The sequence below is a fragment of the Rana temporaria genome, chromosome 1, assembly GCF_905171775.1.
Source record: "Rana temporaria chromosome 1, aRanTem1.1, whole genome shotgun sequence".
Lineage (NCBI taxonomy): Eukaryota > Metazoa > Chordata > Amphibia > Anura > Ranidae > Rana > Rana temporaria.
Window position 1 is genome coordinate 363,400,276 of NC_053489.1, and position 20,612 is coordinate 363,420,887.

General features: G+C 41.7%; 1 protein-coding gene across 1 annotated transcript; it reads right to left on the reverse strand.

The window, feature by feature from the left end:
* Positions 1–237: 237 nt before the first annotated feature.
* On the reverse strand, positions 238–20,468 carry LOC120910244 (serine protease 57-like). The gene is made up of 5 exons (XM_040322086.1): positions 20,362–20,468; positions 16,234–16,381; positions 7,427–7,571; positions 694–954; positions 238–608 (listed from the first exon to the last, which is right to left on the reverse strand). Exons 1-5 carry the CDS (start codon positions 20,411–20,413, stop codon positions 456–458), a joined length of 759 nt encoding a protein of 252 aa, XP_040178020.1. The 5' UTR covers positions 20,414–20,468; the 3' UTR covers positions 238–455.
* Between the last annotated feature and the right edge of the window lie 144 nt (positions 20,469–20,612).

A 20,612-nucleotide genomic window follows, 5' to 3' on the forward strand; every position in this document is an offset into this window, starting at 1 on the left:
GCAGCCTCTGGCAAGAATAAACAGGAGCAATGTTGGGGGCAATTTACAGAAACGCTTATTTTAGTAGTATAATTATACATGTAGAATGCATGTTCCTTGCTAAAGAACATTGTTTTTTTTATCAAGTTGTTATGGGTAAAGTTCCACTTTAATAAAGAAAATAAAAAACTTTTCATAGTAATACAACCCCACTGCTTTTTATGCATTTGCATATTAGAAAAACAAACAATTCAAATGTTCTCTTACACAATTGTCTTTATATTTATTGTAATTAGCACATTTTCTGAACAGCAGTTGTCTATTTTTTCTTCATGCAAGCGTTAGTGGCTTTAGTAGCCAACATACCAGTTAATTAATGCGGTCTATAAAAATTGCCTGGCAGCTGCTATGAATTAAATCATTGGACATTCATATTATAAATCCATGTAAATCAAAAATATTGAATGTGTTTTCTCTCAGGCTCTGTTTATCACTGATTTAATCCAAGACATAAATGATGAAACGCGAGTGTAAACATCAGGAGTGATAGGATTGCCACAGCGAAATCCGGAGAAAGAAACCACTCCTTCAACACGATCCTCACAAATAAGGGGTCCTCCAGAGTCACCCTATAAACAAGAACCATACACAGGCTTGAATTAGCTACTTGTCATAATTGTACTATGTGTCAGTAAAGATCATCATTTTACTTACAGAACAGAAACCCTTGATGCGCAGCCCTTGGCTTGCGGTACAGACCATGGTGTCAAAGATGCTCTGTTTCCAAGACACATTACAGGCCGCAAGTGTGATCACATTTACATCTGTTTCCATCAGAGCCCTGGGTAAAGTCCCAAAATCTGACACGTATCCCCAGCCAGCAACAGAGCAAGAGGTCCCGGGAAGCACATCTGTGTCAGCAGAAGCAAGCTTAATAGTTTTTACATAGGGAGTAATATTGGCCGATGTGTTCAGCTGAAAATAATAAATGGCAAATTTAATAATATAAAGAAAAACATATATAAAAGTAGTTTCTAAGACAGTTATCTAAGACTATTCAATGTCACATTTTTTACATGCTGCTCCACGTGAGATTAGGTTCCACACTCCACAATCATATCTCAGGTGCTGGCTTGACTTGTTTGCGTCAAATCAATCAATTGTACAAGCAACAAGCATGACACACAATGAAATGTAAAAAAACAAAATTCCTCCCTTTATTAAAGCACCCAACAGGAACACGTTATATTCTGAAATTGTTGACACTGGGCACAGCCCTTTCTCAAGCGCGAGAAAGTGCTGTGCCTATTACAGAACATGTCAGAATAAATCTTGGGCTAGATTCAAGTAGCCCGCCGTATGTTATTTACGCTACACCGCCGCAACTTAGACGGGTAAGTGCAGTATTCACAAAGCACTTGCTCCGTAAATTGCGGCGGCGTAGCGTAAATCAGCCGGCGTAAGCGCGCCAAATTCAAATTTGCAAGAGGTGGGCGTGTTTTACGTAAATAAAACATGACCCCACGTAAATGACGTCTTTAGCGAATGGTGCATGCGCCGTTCGTGAAAGAATCCCAGTGTGCATGCTCTAAATTCCGCCGCAAATCGTCAATGCTTTCGACGTGGACGTAATTTAGGCAAAGCCCTATTCACGAACGACTTACGCAAACGACGTAAAATTTTAAAAATTCGACGCGGGAATGACGTCCATACTTAACATTGCGTGCGCCTCATAGAAGCAGGAGCAACGTTACGCCGGAAAAGCCTTACGCAAACGACGTAAAAAATTCCGCCGGGCGCACGTACGTTTGTGAATCGGCGTATCTAGGTCATTTGCATATTCTACGCCGAAAACGACAGAAGCGCCACCTAGCGGCCAGCGTAAATCTGCACCCTAAGATACGACGGCGTAAGAGACTTACGCCAGTCGGATCTTAGCCTAATTTCGGCGTATCTTGCTTTCTGAATACAGAAGGAAGATACGCCGGCGCAGCTTTGAATTTACGCGGCGTATCTATAGATACGCCGGCGTAAATCTTTGCTGAATCTAGCCCCTTGTCTCTCAGTGTGTGGCATTCCTGTTGGTGCAATTAAACATATAACACTATTATAGCTAAGGATTTATGTTAAAAGCACAAATAAACTAAATTGTATTGATTTCAACTACTTTCTCCCCAACTGCAAAAAGGTCCAAAAGTAGTTCTCATCATCTTCATGTTCCAGCGCCACACTTCAATTCCTCCTCAGGACTAGGAACCTATTCATCATCCATGTTAAAAGAAACCAATTCATTGGGGGTTCAGGATGTCAAGGACATGTCCCCTGGGGGTACATCATTAAGTGACCCCAGATTACAGGAAAATGCTATAGACAACAGAGAACACAACAACATGGCACTGTCCTCTGCATCACTGAGGAGCACACATTGCAGTGGAATAAGCAGTGGTGTATCCTGGGTATGGCACATATGGCAAGTGCCATGGGCCTCATATGAAGGGGGCACTCGTGAGTGGCTGGTAGGGTGACCACGTGTCCTGGGCAGAGTGCCCGGGGCTGTCCTGTCCCGGGCACCTTCATTCCCCGGACAATACAGTGTCCCGGAATGAAATAGTGGACACAGCTACTGTAGCCACCCTATTAACTACATTTGCGGAACTGGTTGCTAGGGCCGGCCCCGCCTGGCATCTACCAATCAGTGACATCACAGACTGTCAGACAGGGAGGCCAGGAGCAAGGCCTGCGCCTAATGCTGCCCTGCAGTCTCCACCCACCTCTGAAGTCGGCACCTCCTTCCTTTTCCGGCGGCATGCAGCAGGGAGTCAGGAGAGTGTCTCCCAAGTCCCTGACCAGCCCATCTACTGTGTGTCAGGCAGCCCCACTGCTACTACTGTTCGGGTGGCAAGTGGTGGGTCTGGTTACCAGCGAAGCAGGAGTGGCAGAGGCTGTCAGGCTGTAACGGCTCTGGGTAGCGGGAGTGAACCACAACTGCGGATGCAAGGATTTCAATGCTCTTCCTTATGTGAGAATTCAGTATTGGACCCCAGGCGTCACTCCACACAAACAGAAGTTTGGGGCTTCTCTACATCATCTCTCTCTCACATAAAGATAGGCGTTGAGCTACTGAGCTTGGACGCATTACAACATGCGACCAGAGCTTAGCGTTTAAAATGATAGTATGCACTATAACATTCCAATGCACAACTGCATGCAAGCGATTATCAGTATTACATAGCGTTGTGCATTAGGCGACTAAGGGAGAAGGTATGAAATACGTCAACCCTTAGCATAGGAAAGTTTAGGCGAACATGTTCCGCAACTTAGGGCATAGGCCCATAAACAAGTAGCACTTATGTCAAGCTCGTAGTAAATAGGTGTTGTAGCAACAACTAATGACTGTATATGACAGGCAATTATAGCTCAGGTACTTGAGAGTACACGTAATATAGGAGTTGTGACAACTAATAGTTGCATATAAGAGGCAATTATAACTCAGGTACTTTGAGAGTACACGTAGTAATATAGAAGTTGTAATGACAACTAATAGTTGCATATCAGAGGTAAATAGCTCAGGTAATAATAATTGCATATGAGAGGCAAATATAGCTGAGGTAATTTGAGAGTAAATGTCCCTTTAAGATATTCCTTAGCAAGAGCCATAGGCACAACAGTCTATCCCAAGTAGTAGTCTCAAGCCTTAATAAATAACAGCAATTGTTTTAGATGGAAAGTATACAGCAGATCTTTCTGTAGAACTACAAGTGACACAATTGCCACTTATCCATTTGCAGGGCTTCTGTGTAGACAACAAGGGATTCCTTAGTGTAGGTTGTCCTGTAGGAAGATCTCTTTAGGGAGTGCAGCGTAGATACAGGAGAGGATGGTTTGCAGCCTGGGATTGATGGTTGTAGGGGATGCCATGCAGTCCAGGAATTGCTAGTAGACATGTGCACTGTCAAAAAATTAGTTTTTTTAGTTTATTTTCGAATTTTCAAATTTTAGAAATTTCGTATTTTCGAAATTTCGAATTTTTCAGTTTTCGAATTTTTTAATTTTCGAATTTTTCAGTTTTCGAATTTTTGAATTTTCGAATTTTTGAATTTTCGAATTTTTGAATTTTCGAAATTTCAATTTTTGAATTTCGAATTTTTGAATTTTTCAATTTTCGAATTTTTCGAATTTTCGAATTTTTCAATTTTCGAATTTCGAATTTTTCAATTTTAGAATTTTTCCATTTTCGAAATTCCGAATTTCGAATTTTTCAATTTCGAAATTTTAGAAATTTCGTATTTTCGAAATTTCGAATTTTTCAGTTTTCGAATTTTTTAATTTTCGAATTTTTCAGTTTTCGAATTTTTGAATTTCGAATTTTTGAATTTTCGAATTTTTGAATTTTCGAAATTTCAATTTTTGAATTTCGAATTTTCGAATTTTTCAATTTTCGAATTTTTCGAATTTTTAAATTTTCGAATTTTTCAATTTTCGAATTTCGAATTTTTCAATTTTAGAATTTTTCCATTTTCGAAATTCCGAATTTCGAATTTTTCAATTTCGAATTTTTCAATTTTCGAAATTTCGAATTTTCGATTTTTGACATTTCGAATTTTTCAGTTTTCAAATTTTCGATTTTCAAATTTTTCAATTTTCGAAATTTCGATTTTTAAATTTTTCAATTTTCGAAATGTCGAAATACGAATATTCGGAAATACGAAAATTCGGAAATACGAAAATTGAAAAATTCGAAATGTTTTCATTTTCGAATTTTTCAATTTCGAAATTCGTAAATACGAAAATTTGGAAATACGAAAATTCGGAAATAGAAACATTTGAAATTTGAAAAAATTCCAAATTTCTGAGAAATTCGAAATTTGAAAAGTAAAAAATTCGAAAATTGAAAAATTCGAAATGTGAAAAATCCTTAAATTCGAATTTTTCCATTTTAGAATTTTTCAATTTTCGAAATTTCGATTTTCGAATTGTTTAATTTTCGCATTTCGATTTTTTCAAATTTCGAATTCTTCAAATTTAGAATTTTCGTATTTCCGAATTTCGAAAATTCGAATTTTCGAAAATTGAAAAAATCGAAGTTCGAAAATAGAAAAATGTTTCAAAATTCGAATTTTTCAATTTTCGAATTTTTCAATTTTCGAATTTTTCAATTTTCGAATTTTTCCATTTCGAGTTTTCGAAATTCGTAAATACGAAAATTCGTAAATACGAAAATTCGTAAATTCGGAAATGGAAAAATTCGAAATTTGAAACATTTTTCAATTTTCGAATTTTCGAAATTCGGAAATACGAAAATTCGAAATTTGAAACATTTTTCAATTTGAAAAATTCAAAATCTGAAAAATTCGAAATTGGAAAAGTGAAAAATTCGAAAATTAAAAAATTCGAAATTTGAAAAATTCGAAATTTGAAAAATTAAAAAATTCGAAATTTGAAAAATTCGAAAATTCGAAACTTGAAAAATTCGAAAATTGAAAAATTCGAAAATGGAAAAATTCGAAAATGGAAAAATTCGAAAATTCTAAAATCCGAAAAATTTTCGTATTTCCGAATTTCCGAAAATCCGAATTTCCGAAATTCGTAAATACGAAAATTCTGAAATTAAAAAAAATACGGAAATACGAAAATTCGTAAATTCGTAAATACGAATTTTCGTCAGTTCGTAAATTCGTAAATACGAATTTTCGTAAATTCGAATTTTCGGAAATACGAAAATTCGTAAATTCAACATTTTCGGAAGTCCGAAAATGCGTAATTAACGAATTTCCGAATTTTCTTAAAAAAAATGAATTAGAAACAAAACGAATTGCACATGTCTAATTGCTGGTACTATAGCCTTAAGTGGATGCCTCCAGGCCGAGGAAAGGCTGGTAGCCTAGCCGGCTACGGCCCACAATAATAGAACGGGGAATGTATTTGAAATGAACGCCTTTATAGGCTGAGGAACAGGTGCAGTGCATCGTATGACGTCATCGCGTGGGCGCCGTATGCGTTCCAGCATGGAGCATTAGGAGTGACATGCATGTAAGACAAAGCAAGAAGCAGATAACGACTGAATCAAGCCTCCTAAGGATAGTTATGACATACACAGCTCCTCCAACTAAAATGAGAAATTATCGTTGCATATTTTTGCAATATTTTTCTTAGATTTGTGGATGTAGCGCCCCCTTACTTTCAGTAAAGGCGCTACGCTAAAATTAGTGGGGAATGAGAGAGATCATTTGCTCTCATTCCGAATTATGTCAAATTTGGCTGTCGCCAAATCTGGATTGTTCTGTGTGCTAGACTGCGTTCTAGGGATGCGGTGCCATCCCTGGGCAGCAGGTGGCGCCAGAGAGGTCCAGGCGGAGCCGCTTTTCCTCAGCAGCCAATTAGAAGAGTTTTCCCTCGCGGGGCATGCTGGGGAGGAGTATTTCTGTGGCGGAGGCCGTTGCTCTTGGTTCTTCGCGGGTTCCGGCACCCACCTTTAGGGTGTGCGCACATCGCGGGCCCCACCACTATGGCCTACTTGGCCTGGGGTCGCGCGCAACGCGGAGTTCCTAAATCTGGGCCCTCCTGGCCTGGAGCAACTGATGCCACAGAGGGGCCCCAGTGACTGACTGGGTCCCCCTTTCTACTGAGGAGATCCCAGGCTGTATGCTGTTCGGTGGGGGGTCGGCTTAAGGAGAACCCGGAGGCAGGTTGTCCAAAAGGGCTTGAACGAACAGTCGGGAATCTGGTGACCGGGACATTGACAGGTACACTTCCACTGTCAACCAGTGACCCTAGCGCAAATTTACTGGGAGGATAAGCTCAACCATTTAGCTCATCCAAGTTCTAGGCCTGTGGCAGAGGCTTCTTTAGAGCCAGGTCTGTGGCAAAGACCTGCTCCTCCCAGCATCTTTAAAGTGACACTTCGGCTGCCAGGCCTGTGGCAGGGGTCTGTCCGGGGGCACTTCACCCACTCTGGCTGGAGTGGCAACAAACTGTATCAACTACTACTGAAAGCAGGATTGCTTTCTTCTTCTATCCAGGCCTGATACTGCAAGGTTCTCTCACTTCATCAGCCTTTTCTGTCCTACCTCATGTTGATGTTGGTCGTGTTGGGCCGAGAAATAAAGCATTCAGAAAACCTATTTCGCTGATTGGACATTCGTTTACTGCTCTACTCACTGCTATCGACATCGATTAGAGGTAACTTAATTTGCCGATCCTAAAAACAACCAGCGGCTCCTGAGGGGTTGGCGCTACACGGACAAAATGAGCAACTCCTTGACTGGTCTAAGCCTTGCATAGAAACAGTTAATTTGTTTGTTTTTTTTCGATGAAGTGCCATTTACTGCTCTTGCTATAGGACATCAAACAGAAAATATACGATTCCTTATATTATCGGTCAAGTGGCAATTTGCAAAATTGACCATCAAATTTTTAACTGCTGCATGGGTAAAAGAAGAGAGCTTACCTTTAGCAACTGAAGGTCATTCTGTAAGCTGTTTGGGTTATATCCTGGGTGCTGAAATGATTCTTGGACAGGTGATACCTGAACACAGTCATCTGGTTGATTCAGGTTATGAGCTCCGAGAACAACTCTTACCATGTCCACGGGTCTGTAACAGAAAAAGTGTTTTACCTCTATTTCTTGGTATTGCTGCTGTAACATGATATGAATGGTAAATTCAAGACTATAATATTTTTGAGCTATGAAAATATGTTTTATTTTAAAGTGCATCTAAAGCCAGATTTTTTTTTGACAGGGCAGAGAATAGTTAACCTGGCCCCCAGGTTTTTGGTCTGTTTGTGTCCCATTGGGGGGATTTGTCCTGACAGGAATCTCACCAAAGTGAGACTGTTGTCATCATCAGAACATATGTTTCCATTGCAAGATGTTCCTGTTCCAATGACAACTGTTAAAATTTTGATTCTGAGTTTTCCCACTGAAATGGTCGCCAGGACCAATAGAGAGGGAGAATTTTCCTAGTGGGGACAAGGGCAACCATAAAAAACCCAAAGGCTCTAATCTGTCACTCTATGCGAAATAATAAAATAAATTTGACTTTATACTGTATACTTTAACATGGAACTCTACCCTAGATTTTCCATGGTTTGGGGGGAAAAGAAAGCAAAAAATTTGATGTGCATCCCGGTGCCTTTTTGATGCATTTTGTGGTGTTCCATATAGAAAAAATTTAACATGTTCTACTTTTGTTGACTGCACTGAAACGCACTGCACTGGTGTGAACTAGGGCCCTTAAAATCCATGTTAAACATTGTCCATGTGTTTTTATCGCAGAATAAAAATGCACTGGACTGTGTGAACAAGCCCTGAAAAAGGCAATGAAATGCACAGCTGATGATCAAAAAGTCTATCCTAAATCCGCTAACTTGCATGGGACTTTCTTTAAATTAAAGTACGTAAACCCATAAAAGATTTAGAGCAGTATTAAACCCTCCAAAAAATATCTATTATTTTAAAGCTTACCAATCCTTAAAGGAGTTGTAAATAAAATAAAACATTATGCTGAAATGACTGTTTACAGGGTATAGAGACATAATAGTTAACTGATCCTTTTAAAAATAGATACAAATCAATCATATAATGTACCTGCAGTTTAGTTTCGTTTTTGCATGTTGTTTCCTGCCTCTCTGCTGTACAGAGCCACAGAGCAGTGATGGTTTGGAAAATGAAACTAATCCAAAGGGGAGGTGCTGAGGGGTTTTAGACACACAGTAATCACACCTCCTTGAAGTTAGTGACCACAGAGAGAAAGCTCCCAGCACTGTGGTTATCAGGAAACAGACAACCAGGAAGTGTGGAGATCAGAGAAGAATTACAGCAACTTGAGAGCAAAAACGAACAATGAGGGCATGAAAACAGCACTGCATTAAGGTAAAGGAAGCTATTAAGATAAAAAAAAATCCTTTACAAACCCTTTAAACATGGTGGCTGCATTATATATCTTTTTTTGGGTTTTATTTCCTTTATTTTAATCTGGGGATCCGACCAGCAACACACTTCCTGTCTTAGGCCTCGTACACACGACCGAGGAACTCGTCGTAAATTAAACATCGTTTTCCTCGACGAGTTCCTTGTCAGGCTTGTGGAGAAACTTGACAAGCTTTCTTTGCATACACACTGTAAAGACCAAATCTCCTCGTTCTCAAACGCGGTGACGTACAACATGTACAACGGCAGGGGAAGTTCGATATCACTGGCACACTGCTTTTGCTAATCTCATGTTACTGCGTGTTAAAGGGGTTGTAAAGGAAACATTTTTTTTCATAATAAGCATCCTTTACCTGCAGACATTCCTCTTTTCACTTCCTCATTGTTCGTTTTTGCTCAGAAGTTGCTCTATTTCTTCTCTGTTCTGTTCACTTCCTGCTTGTCTGATTTTACTGACCACCGTGAAGGGAGGCTTTACTGCGGTGGTCAGTAACGTGCTCACCCCCTCCTGGGAACTACATCTGTGCGGCAGGACGCTCTCTACGTGTTAAAAACTTCAAGGAGGTGTGAATTACTGGGCGTGCCGCAACCAGGAAGTGAATGAGAGAACAGAAACTGGGCGAACAGAAACTGGTCGATGCAAACCAGGAAGTGAATGAGAGAACAGAAACTAGAACGCCAGAGGTGATATAGATGAAGGAATTTAATAGGTATTTACTAGTTTTTTTTAACAGAATCATTACACTTTTCTGTCTGTTTACCTTGCAGACATTAATTTTAGGCAATTTTTTTTATCCTTTACAACTCCTTTAAGTAAAAGTTTGGTAAGAGACGATTTGCACTTTTCAGACTGTTACAGCGTGACAAATGTGCTATCTCCATTACAAACGCTACTTTTACCGAAGGTGCGCTCCTGTCTCATACTTTATTCTGAGCATGCGCGGGTTTCTTAGCATACACATGAATGTGTTTCTCGTCGAAAACCAGCCCGACAAGGAAAAAGAGAACTTGTTCTCTTTTTTTCTCGTCGAGTTCCTCGACAGTTTTTCGATGAAAAACATACACACGACCATTTTCTCGGCAAAAAAGCTCTGCCACCAAGTTTCTTGATGGATTCTGTCGAGGAAAATGGTTGTGTGTATGAGGCCTTAGGCCTGGGTGGCAATGATGGGCAGTGATCAGAACTGGTAGGTGAGACTGATAGGCAGCACTGCTAGGTGGCACTGATGAGGCACTGATTGACACCACAGGTGGGGATTTATAGGTGGCGCTCGTAGGCATTGATAGTTGGCACTGTTTTGCACTGGTGGTCACTGTGGGCACTGGCAGGCGGTACTGGTGGCCACTGATGAGGCGGATGTGCCTCTTCCACTCGGGACCGATGTCTCTAAAATAAAAACCGGTGATCGGCTTTTTTTTCTCCTCACGCTGTTAGCGTGAGGAGAAAAAAAATTATTACCGAGCTCTTGTTTACATTACGTGATCAGCTGTCATTGGCTGACAGCTGATTACGTGGTAAGGAGCCGGGACCGGCCCCTTACTTGGATCTGGGATCACCCGTGTCTCAGTGACTCGTGATCACAGCGTGTGCCACGCGCGCCCTGCAGAGGGCGTGCAAGGAGCGTGTAAAGGGGAGGCCGTCTATTGACGGCCTCCCGGTAATTTAGGTCTTTTAGGGGTTTAAGGTTTTTACATAAATGAATGATAACTGTAATCACCCATGTCAATTGTAAATGGTTTGTCTCAACCCTCTAACTGACAATTTTACTGCATAGCTTGATATGTAATGTAGTGCCTGTGTACTTTTCAGTACAGGTGCTATCTCAAATTTAGTGGGATGAGAGAGTTATTTGCTCTCATCCATGTTGATTTGTTTAAATTTGGCTGTCGCCAGCCCTGGACTGTTCTGTGGGTCATTCTGTGCTCCAGAGATGTAGTTCCATCTCTGGATGGCATGTGGCGCCAGAGGGGTCCAGGCGGATGTGCCCTTTCTCCAGCAGCCAATCAGAGGAGTGTTTCCCTCACGGGGCATGCTGGGGGAGGGTATTTCTGTGGCGAACGCCATTTTTCGGGGTTCTTAGCCCGTTCCTGGTTCCAGGTGCGGCACACACCTTTAGGGTGTGCGCACATCACGGGCCCCGGCCTGGCCTACCAGGTCGGGGCGCACGTGCTATGCGGAGTTCCTGACTTTGGGCCCTCATGGCCCGGAGCAACTGATGCTGCAAAGGGACCCCAGTGATTTACTGTGTTCCTTCATCCTATGAGGAGATCCCAAGCGAGTTGTGCTGTTCCATGTGGAGTCGGTCTGAGGTGAACCCGGAGGCAGGTGATCCAACAGGGCTTAGACAATCCATCGGGGATCTGGGTGACCAGACACTGACAGGTTGTATGTTGCAAACTGTCAGTCGGTGACCCCTAGCTATCAAGTCTACCTGAGGGAGATTCAGGCGAAATTGTGTTACTGGAAGGATTCGCTCTACCATCCAAGTTTCTGAGCACTGGGCCTGTGGCAGAGGTCTCACTAATAATCTAAATTTTACTAGAGCCAAGTCGGTGGCAGAGCATTGGGGGTTATCCACAAAAGGGATACGCCGGCGTATCTACTGATACGCCGTCGTATCCCTGTTTCTATCTATGGAACTGATCCACAGAATCAGTTTACCATAGATAGGCAGAAGATCCGACATGTGTAATTGAATTACACTGTCGGATCTTAAGGATGCAATTCTAGGCCGGCCGCTAGGTGGCGAGGCCATTGCGGCCGGCCTAGAATATGCAAATGAACACTTACGGCGATCCACGAACGTTCCGACGGGCCCGTCGCGCTAAATCTACGTAGTTTACGTCGAGTTACGCCGTGTAAAAATAGGGCTAAGTCCTATTTGACTAAGCCCTATTAAGTATGGCCGTCGTTCCCGCGTTGAAATTTTAAACTCTACGTCGTTTGCGTAAGACGTCCGTGAATGGCGCTGGACGCCATTTACGTTAACGTCTAAGCAAATGACGTCGGAGCGACGTCTGTTAGCGCAATGCACGTCGGGTAAGTTACCCGACGGAGCATGCGCAGTACGTCTGGCGGGGGAGCGCGCCTAATTTAAATGGGACTCGCCCCATTAGATTCGGCACGCCTTGCGCCGGACACATTTAAGTTACACCGCCGCAAATTTCAAGGTAAGTGCTTTGTGGATCGGGCACTTAGGTAGAAATTTTGCGGCGGTGTAACTTAAATCGGAAGATTTAAGTTACGCAGGTTATTTGTGGATCTGGCCCATTGTTCCTTTCCAGAAGTTCTAGTGACGCTCCGGCTGCCAGGCCTGTGAGAGGGACCTGTCCGGGGGCACTACACCCACTCCGGCTGGAGTGGCGACAAAGTAAGGGTTGCTACTAGAAGCAGGACTGCTTCCATTTATCTATAGGCCTGAATCTGCAAAGTTCTCTCCTTTCACCATTCTGTCCTATCTTCCCTTAAGTTGATTGTTGGTCGTGTTGGGCCGCAAATTAAAAGCATTGAAAACGTCACCCTGCTATCTGGACATTCCGTTATTGCTTCTCTCCATCATCATCATCCCTAGACACATCACAGAGTTAACATAATTACGCCGATCCCAAATCTAACCAGTGGCTCCTGAGGGGGTAGCGCTACAGTAAGGAAGTTGAGAAATAACAGACTTCAAGTGGCCATTTCAACACACATTACCCAGACATGGTCCTGTATTGTTACCATCAGGAAACACATCTTGAGAGTTTCCATGCAGCTATTGCTGGAACACGTTATTGTAGAATTCTCAAGAAATTAAAAAACAAATGTAATTCCTGAGAATGTGGGCATGGCTAATTGTAGTGTGATAGGTGGGCAGGGCTGAATGGTGGGTATGGTCAAATTATACTTAAAAGTAGGAGGGCCATAAATGATAGGTCCAGGTTCAATAGTGACAATATGCAAACAACAAACAGGAAATCATGGCAATTTGAGAATAACAAATAAGAAATGTGACAATAACAGTGGCAGCAAAGACAATAAGAATGACATGCTCCATACTCCAGTCCTGCTGCCGCCTCCGCTTTGTGGAGCTAATAGTTTCTGTACAAAGGCTGGAGCCTGGGACATGTAGTTCTACAGTGAAACTACATGTCCTAGCCTGTGTACAAGCCTGTGTACACACACACTGCTGCAGGCCACTTTACACCCACCTTACTACACAGGAATAGTACACCCAACTGGCTAGCACTCTCCTTCTCTATTTACTTCACTCCCCAGCTGCCAGCAAATCCTGCCATTCAGAAGCATAGCTGCTATTGGGGGTACAGCCATCCCCCGACAGTCCACTTATACTCCTGCACAGCATTCCGCTTGTGTACAATCATTGCAGGTCATTCTGGAGAATGGCCTGAATCTATTAGGCCTTATTCAGACATGCGGTTGGGGGGCCATAAAAATCCATGGTGGAGCCACGTTTTTGCGGCCCCCAACTTCCCCCCTTAAGCTGCAATAGACAGCAGACATATTCACAATGCTTCACTTTGCAGCCAAGGCAAAATCTACCTGACATAGTAATTAGCAGGAGGCAAGCCTGCCAAAAGCAACATATTCAAGCACATGGGGAAGCACCGCAAGCGCCCTGCAACTCATGCAATGAACATTGTTGCAGCGCTTTTTTTAGCAAATATTTGGTTAAAACAGGCGGCGAGGGGGTGTCACATTGTCTCATCACTGCCTGTCAATAGCCTCTGAAATTAGATCCAAACACAGATTGTGCTTCAGGGGAAAGGTAGATTTGGATGCACGTCTATATACACCATTAATGATCTAGTGACTGGTTAGAAATTCCACCATTGCTGGCTCAGTTCCAGCAAGTAATCAGGTATAATGTACAGTGGAAGGACCTGCGAAGATCAGCATCACTGGGATGTAACAAATAATGAATAAAAGGTGAAAACTAGTGTTTTATTAAAGATATTGGCTTGATACAGGTCAGCAAACTAAAAGTCTTTCTATGAGGTTTTCCATCTATGTAATAGAGCTCCATCCTCACAACATTATTTGGTTTAATAACTGAGTGGCTAAGTATGTTTAAAACCCACCTACTTTCTGCATAGATTTTAAATGTTCTAACAAAGTTCTGTGGGCTTCTTCTGTAGTCAAATGAGTGTAGAGTAGAGACATTAGATTGTAAACTCCTTTAGGGAATAGAAAGTAATGTGAGTTAAAGGCTAACTTCACCTTTTTTCCATTGGCACATAGGAATTCGTCAATGTGAATGCGCATGCTCAAAAGGGCATGATCGGTCGGGAGAATTCATGTGCTCGTAAGCATGTGTGTACGCCAAAGCGCATGCAATGCATGACAAATTCTGGCGTCCAGTGGCCTATTTAAAGCCAGCATCATGAGCCATTCGTTGCTGGATAATCTTCAGCTTCCCAAGTGAATTCCTCTGTTCCTAATATTATTGGATTTCCTGTTACCGACCCAGCTTGCCTTTGACCTGTCCTGTCTGCCTTCTTGGCTTTGACCCTTGGCTTGTTCCTCTGACTCGGCTTCTGCCTGCTGATCCATGTTTGACCCCTGGCTTGCTCTCCTGACTCCGCTTCTGTCTGATTTCCAGTGTATGACCCTGGCTGACGCCTGACTCTGCTTGCTGCTTTTCACCTGGATGACCTTCTGTGCATGACTTCTGGCCTGGATCCTGACTCTGCTCCTGGCTCTCCCAGCTGCCAAGTCTCACCTGGCACTCCTGAGGGACTACTGCCCAGCAGTGCATCCTGCTCATCAGCCCCCATTAAGCAGACATCCCATCAGCCTGTCGCAGCTGGCACCCCCTGCTATCTAAGCATAGAACTTCCTGTTACCACCTTCAGGGTTGCTCTGCAATCAGCCGCAAGGGACGCCCTCTCAGCACTTCGGCCTCCGACCAGGTACGTAAGATTTTCAAAGGGATACAAGTGCGGTTATTACAGCACATTTACACTTTCTCCAGTTCTCTAACTGAAAGTCTGTACCGTGGTACAGACCAGAACTCAGAGCTGTCAATGCATGGGCACCCCGGCACTGGCCTGGGGCCCCAGGTGCATGGGGGCCTCATTACAATTTTTCATTACATCATACTTGTCAACTGTCCTGGATTTTCCACAACAGTCATGCTTTTTACTAAGTTGTCCCTGGCTGGCCGTGTCCTAGGCAGCATCCCGGGATAAGCCTGTCACTGGGCTAGATCTGCAATCAGAATGACATCTTTCCCCACTACTTTACACTTTGAAACTTTGCAGGGGAAACTGTACCGTGCCCTCCTGCCTCCACCCCGTACTGTTCCCTTTGTGTTGATTAGTCTTTGACTTATGGCATGTTTTATTACTGTTTAAAATACATTTTATTGAAAGTATTATTAAATATGTGTTTAATTATATTATATTTATACTTACATTTTTTAGAATCAGTGCATAAATTAACTCAGGCTGGTAGGGGCCCCAGAGCATTATTTTGCCCAGGCGTCCGTGATGCTATTAAGATGGTCCTGCCAGACCTGCAGGAAGCCTGGCTTTGCACCCACTGATCATGGTTGCAATGCTTTGCAGGCTCCTATGCAAAAAGTAATAGCTGTCCTTTTTGCTGAAAAAATATGTGCACTAGGTGGACTTAGCTTTTAATGTGTTTATCTCACTGGGGTTGATTTACTAAAGGAGTAAAAGCTGTTCACTTAACATAGTAAATATTACTGTTTACCAAGTTTGGTGAATACGGTGAAGCTCTATTCACTCTGAATACTCAATCATAGGTGAGTGAAAGAATTTTTTTTTTTGCTAGCACCTGATTGGATGGTTTAGGTGGACACAACATCCCCTTATTCTATAAACTCAGAGAACAATCACTTTGATAGCAAACAGTCTCTATTCCTTTAATAGATCAGCCTCAGCAGTGGTGTCGCTAGAGGGGTGCGGGGGGTGCAGTCCGCACTGGGTGACACCCGCTAGAGGGGTGAAACCATCCCGACTCTCCTGGGGGGAGGTCTATGCTAATAGAGGATCTGCACTGAGGGGGTCTATGCTGATGGAAGGAGGTCTGCACTGAGGGGAGGTCTATAATGATGGAGTGGGATCTGTACTTAATGGGGGGGTTTATACTGAGGAATGGGAGTCTGTACTTAGCGGGGGGTCTGTACTGAGGGAGGGTGGTCTGTACTGAAGGGGGACTATAGTTGGCGGAGGGGGGTGACACCAATTTTTTTCGCACCGGGTGACACCAACTCTAGTGAGGCCACTGAGCCTCAGTCAATCACTGCATAATACTTCAGCATCAGCACCCCAAAAAAGAAAAATCCCAGGTCACTTACGTGTCTTCCATGCAGTGTGCTGCAGTTAGAACCCATTTGGGATCGATGAGGGCTCCTCCACAGAAGCTTTGACTCTTGATCTGTAGAGACACCATGTATGGCCTGGAATGTGCTTTGGCCTCTCGACCCCCTACAATTCTATATGCTTCTGTTTTAACATAATAATAATAATACAGTTAAATATATTTAAAAAGTATAACATGTTCAATGTGCTTTTCTTCCATTGGGCCCTCAAAACCTAAAATAAGATATGTTGAAATCCTTATATCACTCTATTTTGTTACTGATTTAATAGGTAGATAGCTGAATAGATCATTATTAATCAGAACAGATGAAAGTATAATTTATTATCTGATTAATATATATTTTTTCAATTTCAGGCAAGGTCTCCAAGGAGTGCAACAAGGATTGATACTGTGTGTAAATATTGATTAAAAACTGCTACAGACCCAATTCAACACAAAGGGGGTTATTTACAAAAAGCAAATCTACTTTGCACTGCAAGTGCACTTGAAAATGCACTGAAACTGCACATTCAAGTGCAGTCGCTGTAGATCAGAGGGGGACCTACAAGGAAAATAAATAACAACATTTTGGCTTGCACATGATTGGATGATAAAATCAGCAGAGCTTCCCCTCATTTCAGATCTACCCCTCAGATTTACAGGAACTGCACTTACAAGTGCACTTTAAGTGCAAAGTAGATTTTCCTTTAGTAAATAACCCCCAAAGACTTGGAAAACCACAAATATATGTTAGTTCACTATAATAATTAGGCCCCTTTTAGGTGTGCGGTATGATCAGGTTGGCCTGTCAGTTTTTAGGTGCACCTAATTGGAATCTCTAGCTAAATCTATAGGGAGGTAGATATTAATGTACATGCATTCATTTACATCTGACTACTGAATCCATCCAGGTTCAGAAACAAATGGAGGTCTGTGTCTTTTTCCACTTTTCACGTCCTAAACATGGCGGATCACAGATAGTCTAATGTAAACAGATGCATGCCCGTTGACATCCAGCCATTCATAGAGTTAAAAGAAGGGAAAAAACTGAACAGACATGAATGTCACAAAAGTGACACACATCTGGTTCTGCAGATGACGCCCCTGTGAAAGGGAGCTTAGATCATAGGTTTTCATTTTCTGAACAAAATACTGCAGGCCATATTCACTCGTAATGTTTTGTTTCCATTGTGCACACAGACCCATATAGGGGGGCGTGTCATATGCCTACATACAATTGCTTGTAGGTGTCCCTCATTCCCATCTCAAAATGTTGGGAGGTATGGTGGTAAGGATAGGTCTGAGATCTGATTTGAGGGAAGGGATACCCCCCCCCCCCCCCTCTGCACAGCACACTGGAACAGAGCTGAGGCTATCAATCATCTGGAGATTCCACCCGTCACCTCTTTTCTCTTGGTGTCAAGAAAACTTGTCAGAAGTGACTCATGCAGATAGCAAGGGAAAAAATCAGCAGACAGAAATGATGCGTAGTGCTCTTAACTGAGACAAGTACACACTATACAAGGATATGCTTTGTTCATATTTTTGAGATTTACAAACACTTTAAGTAATGGTTGGTAGAAGGTTTTATTCTGTCCCAGTTCTAATTTAGAGCAGCTAGGGGAAGAGCTGATAAAGGAGGAATTTATGAATGAAGCTACTATATTATAATAAATCTGTCTCATAATCTCTCTCACAGCTCCTGTTTCACATTGACGGGCTATGTGACAAAATTGATACATGCCCCTCTGACTTTCAGCTGCCGCTTTCTGCACACTCTGCCTATGATATTTCCCATGGGTGTTCCTTGCAATGTCATTGCACAGTATACACAAACAACATTCATGTAGCCTGTAGCTAATTTGGAGCATCTTTATTGCAGCCAAGCACTGGTAGACCTTATGTAAAACAATGATATGTTTCCTTCTTCAGATACACTTAGAGAGCCAATCATTCTAGAGATAGTTAATCTATAACAGAGGTTCCCACACTGGGGTGCAAGGTGGAACTTCAGGGGGTGCGACAGAGACTGGCTTATGTCATGTAGTGACCAGTAATCTGTCATCACTCAGCCATCTACCGGTGTGCTTTATACAGTGGTAGTAGCTGGTTATACACATAGAGATACAAGGAGTTACGCGCTACTATGCAAAGACAATAAGCTAAGATTGCTGCTGCTGTCACCTATGTGCTCCCACAAAAAACAAAATTTGAAGTATATAAATGAGACATCGCTATATAAATAACAAACAAAATAATAAAATAAAAATAGAAAATAATGTGCAATATAAGTGCTCCACAAAAAGTCCAATAATAATTGAAAATTTGAAAGTGATATTTTCTTCCACTGGCATGCAGGGAGATGTGAAGGGTTTCTTTGCTTCAAATTCCATATCCAAAGTGCTCCCACCACCACATTCAATGCTTACTCGCCTCCTTAAAAGACCCTACTAGGGGTCAAACACACCTTACACACAGTGCAACTCTCCCTCCAGGAAATCCCCACTGGCCCCCAATAAACTCTGTTGGGCTCGCAAAAAACAAGTAATGCTCTATATCAGATATAGGTTCCTTCCATTATCATGCTTCAATCTTGAATCCACATTAGCTGCCTGCGATCTCACAGATGCATAGAAAAAAAGTGCCTCCAAAAGTGCAGTATCAAAAGGGGTTAAAAATGTACCCTCACCACACCAGCCAATATTCAACTCACATTAATTAAAAAATGTAAAGCATTGATACAAGATACATCAGAAAGGTCTCACTTATTGCGACAAGGTTCCACCGCCAGGCTCCAGATGAAGTCACGTGTGAGGTGGTGAAACTAGTAGAGATAAAGCCTGGTGGTGAAACCTTGTCGCAATAAGTGAGACCTTTCTGATGTATCTTGTATCAATGCTTTACATTTTTTTAATTAATGTGAGTTGAATATTGGCTGGGACGGTGAGGTTCAATTTTTAACCCCTTTTGATACTGCACTATTGGAGGCACGTTCTGTTTTTTCTATGCATATGTGAGATCACCGGGCAGCTAATGTGAATTCATGCATGATAATGGAAGGAACCTATATCTGATATAGAGCATTACTTGTTCCTTAAGAGTCCAAAAGAGATTATTGAGGACCAGTGGGGATTTCCTGGAGGGAGAGTTGCACTGGCTGCAAGGCATGTTTGAGCCCTAGTAGGGTCTTTTAAGGAGGTGAGCGATCATTGCATGTGGTGGGGGAGCACTTTGGATATGGAGGTTGTTTGAATTAAAGAAACACTTCACATCTCCCTGAATGCCAGTGGCAGAAAATATCACTTTCAAATTTCCAATTATTATTTGACTTTTTATGGAGCACTTATATTGCACATTATTTTATTTTATTATTTTGTTTGTTTGTTACTTATGCAGCGCTGTCTCATTTATACACTTCAGTAGCTGGTTATGTTGTGCTGTAGATAGTAGTCTTGTTTAATTAAAGGGAGAGAATAACAGAACAAATGCATAAAGTAAATAATTGATTGACATGGTATTTCTTTAAAAAATCATTATATAACACAACATCTGACATTAATATTGTCTATTGTTTCACTCAAAAATTCATAAATGTATATTGTTTCACTCAAAAAATCATAAATGTATATTGTTTCACTCAAAAAATCATAAATGTATATTGTTTCACTCATACAATTTGATGATTTTTTTATACTGTTGGAGACCTTAAGATTTCAGAAGAAGGGATCAAGAACCCATATCGCTACAATTTGAAACATATTAATTTGTTCATCTGTGGTATCGTATGTTATTCAAAAATACTAAATTAGACTTATTCATTCTTAAATTTGATATTACATTTGAAGGGGGTACAAACATTAATCAAACATTTCCTAGGAGTGTGAGGTATAGAAAAGGTTGAGAACCATTGATTTACATAATCACATCTTTATACTCAGTGAAGGACATGAAGCATTGTGAAGGAAAATACGTTTAGTTCAGAGATCAGATATTATTCCCTTCATGTGTAAAACTAAAGTTCATTGTACCTATTAGGTTAAACTATGAAACACAGCTAAATATCCAATATAATATGCTTTAAACTCAATTTACAAAAACTTAGTTTATATAAGAAATGTGTTACCTGAGAGGTTCAGAAGGCATAAGGTTGTGGCCAGCAGCACCAAATATTTCATGGCTTGAAAGTAAATGTACGACTCACCAGAAACAAGAATAACGATCAGCTTTTAAAGGAAACATGCCAATGTCCGTTAGGGAATTTCACCAGACCTTGGTGATGTAAGGATGGTGGCTTTTTGTGTATGCATGGAAATATAAGGAGAGGAAGTATATTGTAACTGTAACCTCTGAGTTATTCAGAAATTTGTTAAGATT

What these genes read in the sequence shown, in the direction of transcription:
- LOC120910244 (XM_040322086.1), bottom strand. Translation starts at nt 20,413, where the DNA reads ATGAAATATTTGGTGCTGCTGGCCACAACCTTATGCCTTCTGAACCTC. An exon ending in GCACACTGCATGGAAGACAC is followed by an intron (nt 7,572 to 16,233) that starts GTAAGTGACCTG and finishes TTTCTGTTACAG; the next exon opens with ACCCGTGGACATGGTAAGAG. An exon ending in GCATCAAGGGTTTCTGTTCT is followed by an intron (nt 609 to 693) that starts GTAAGTAAAATG and finishes TCTTGTTTATAG; the next exon opens with GGTGACTCTGGAGGACCCCT.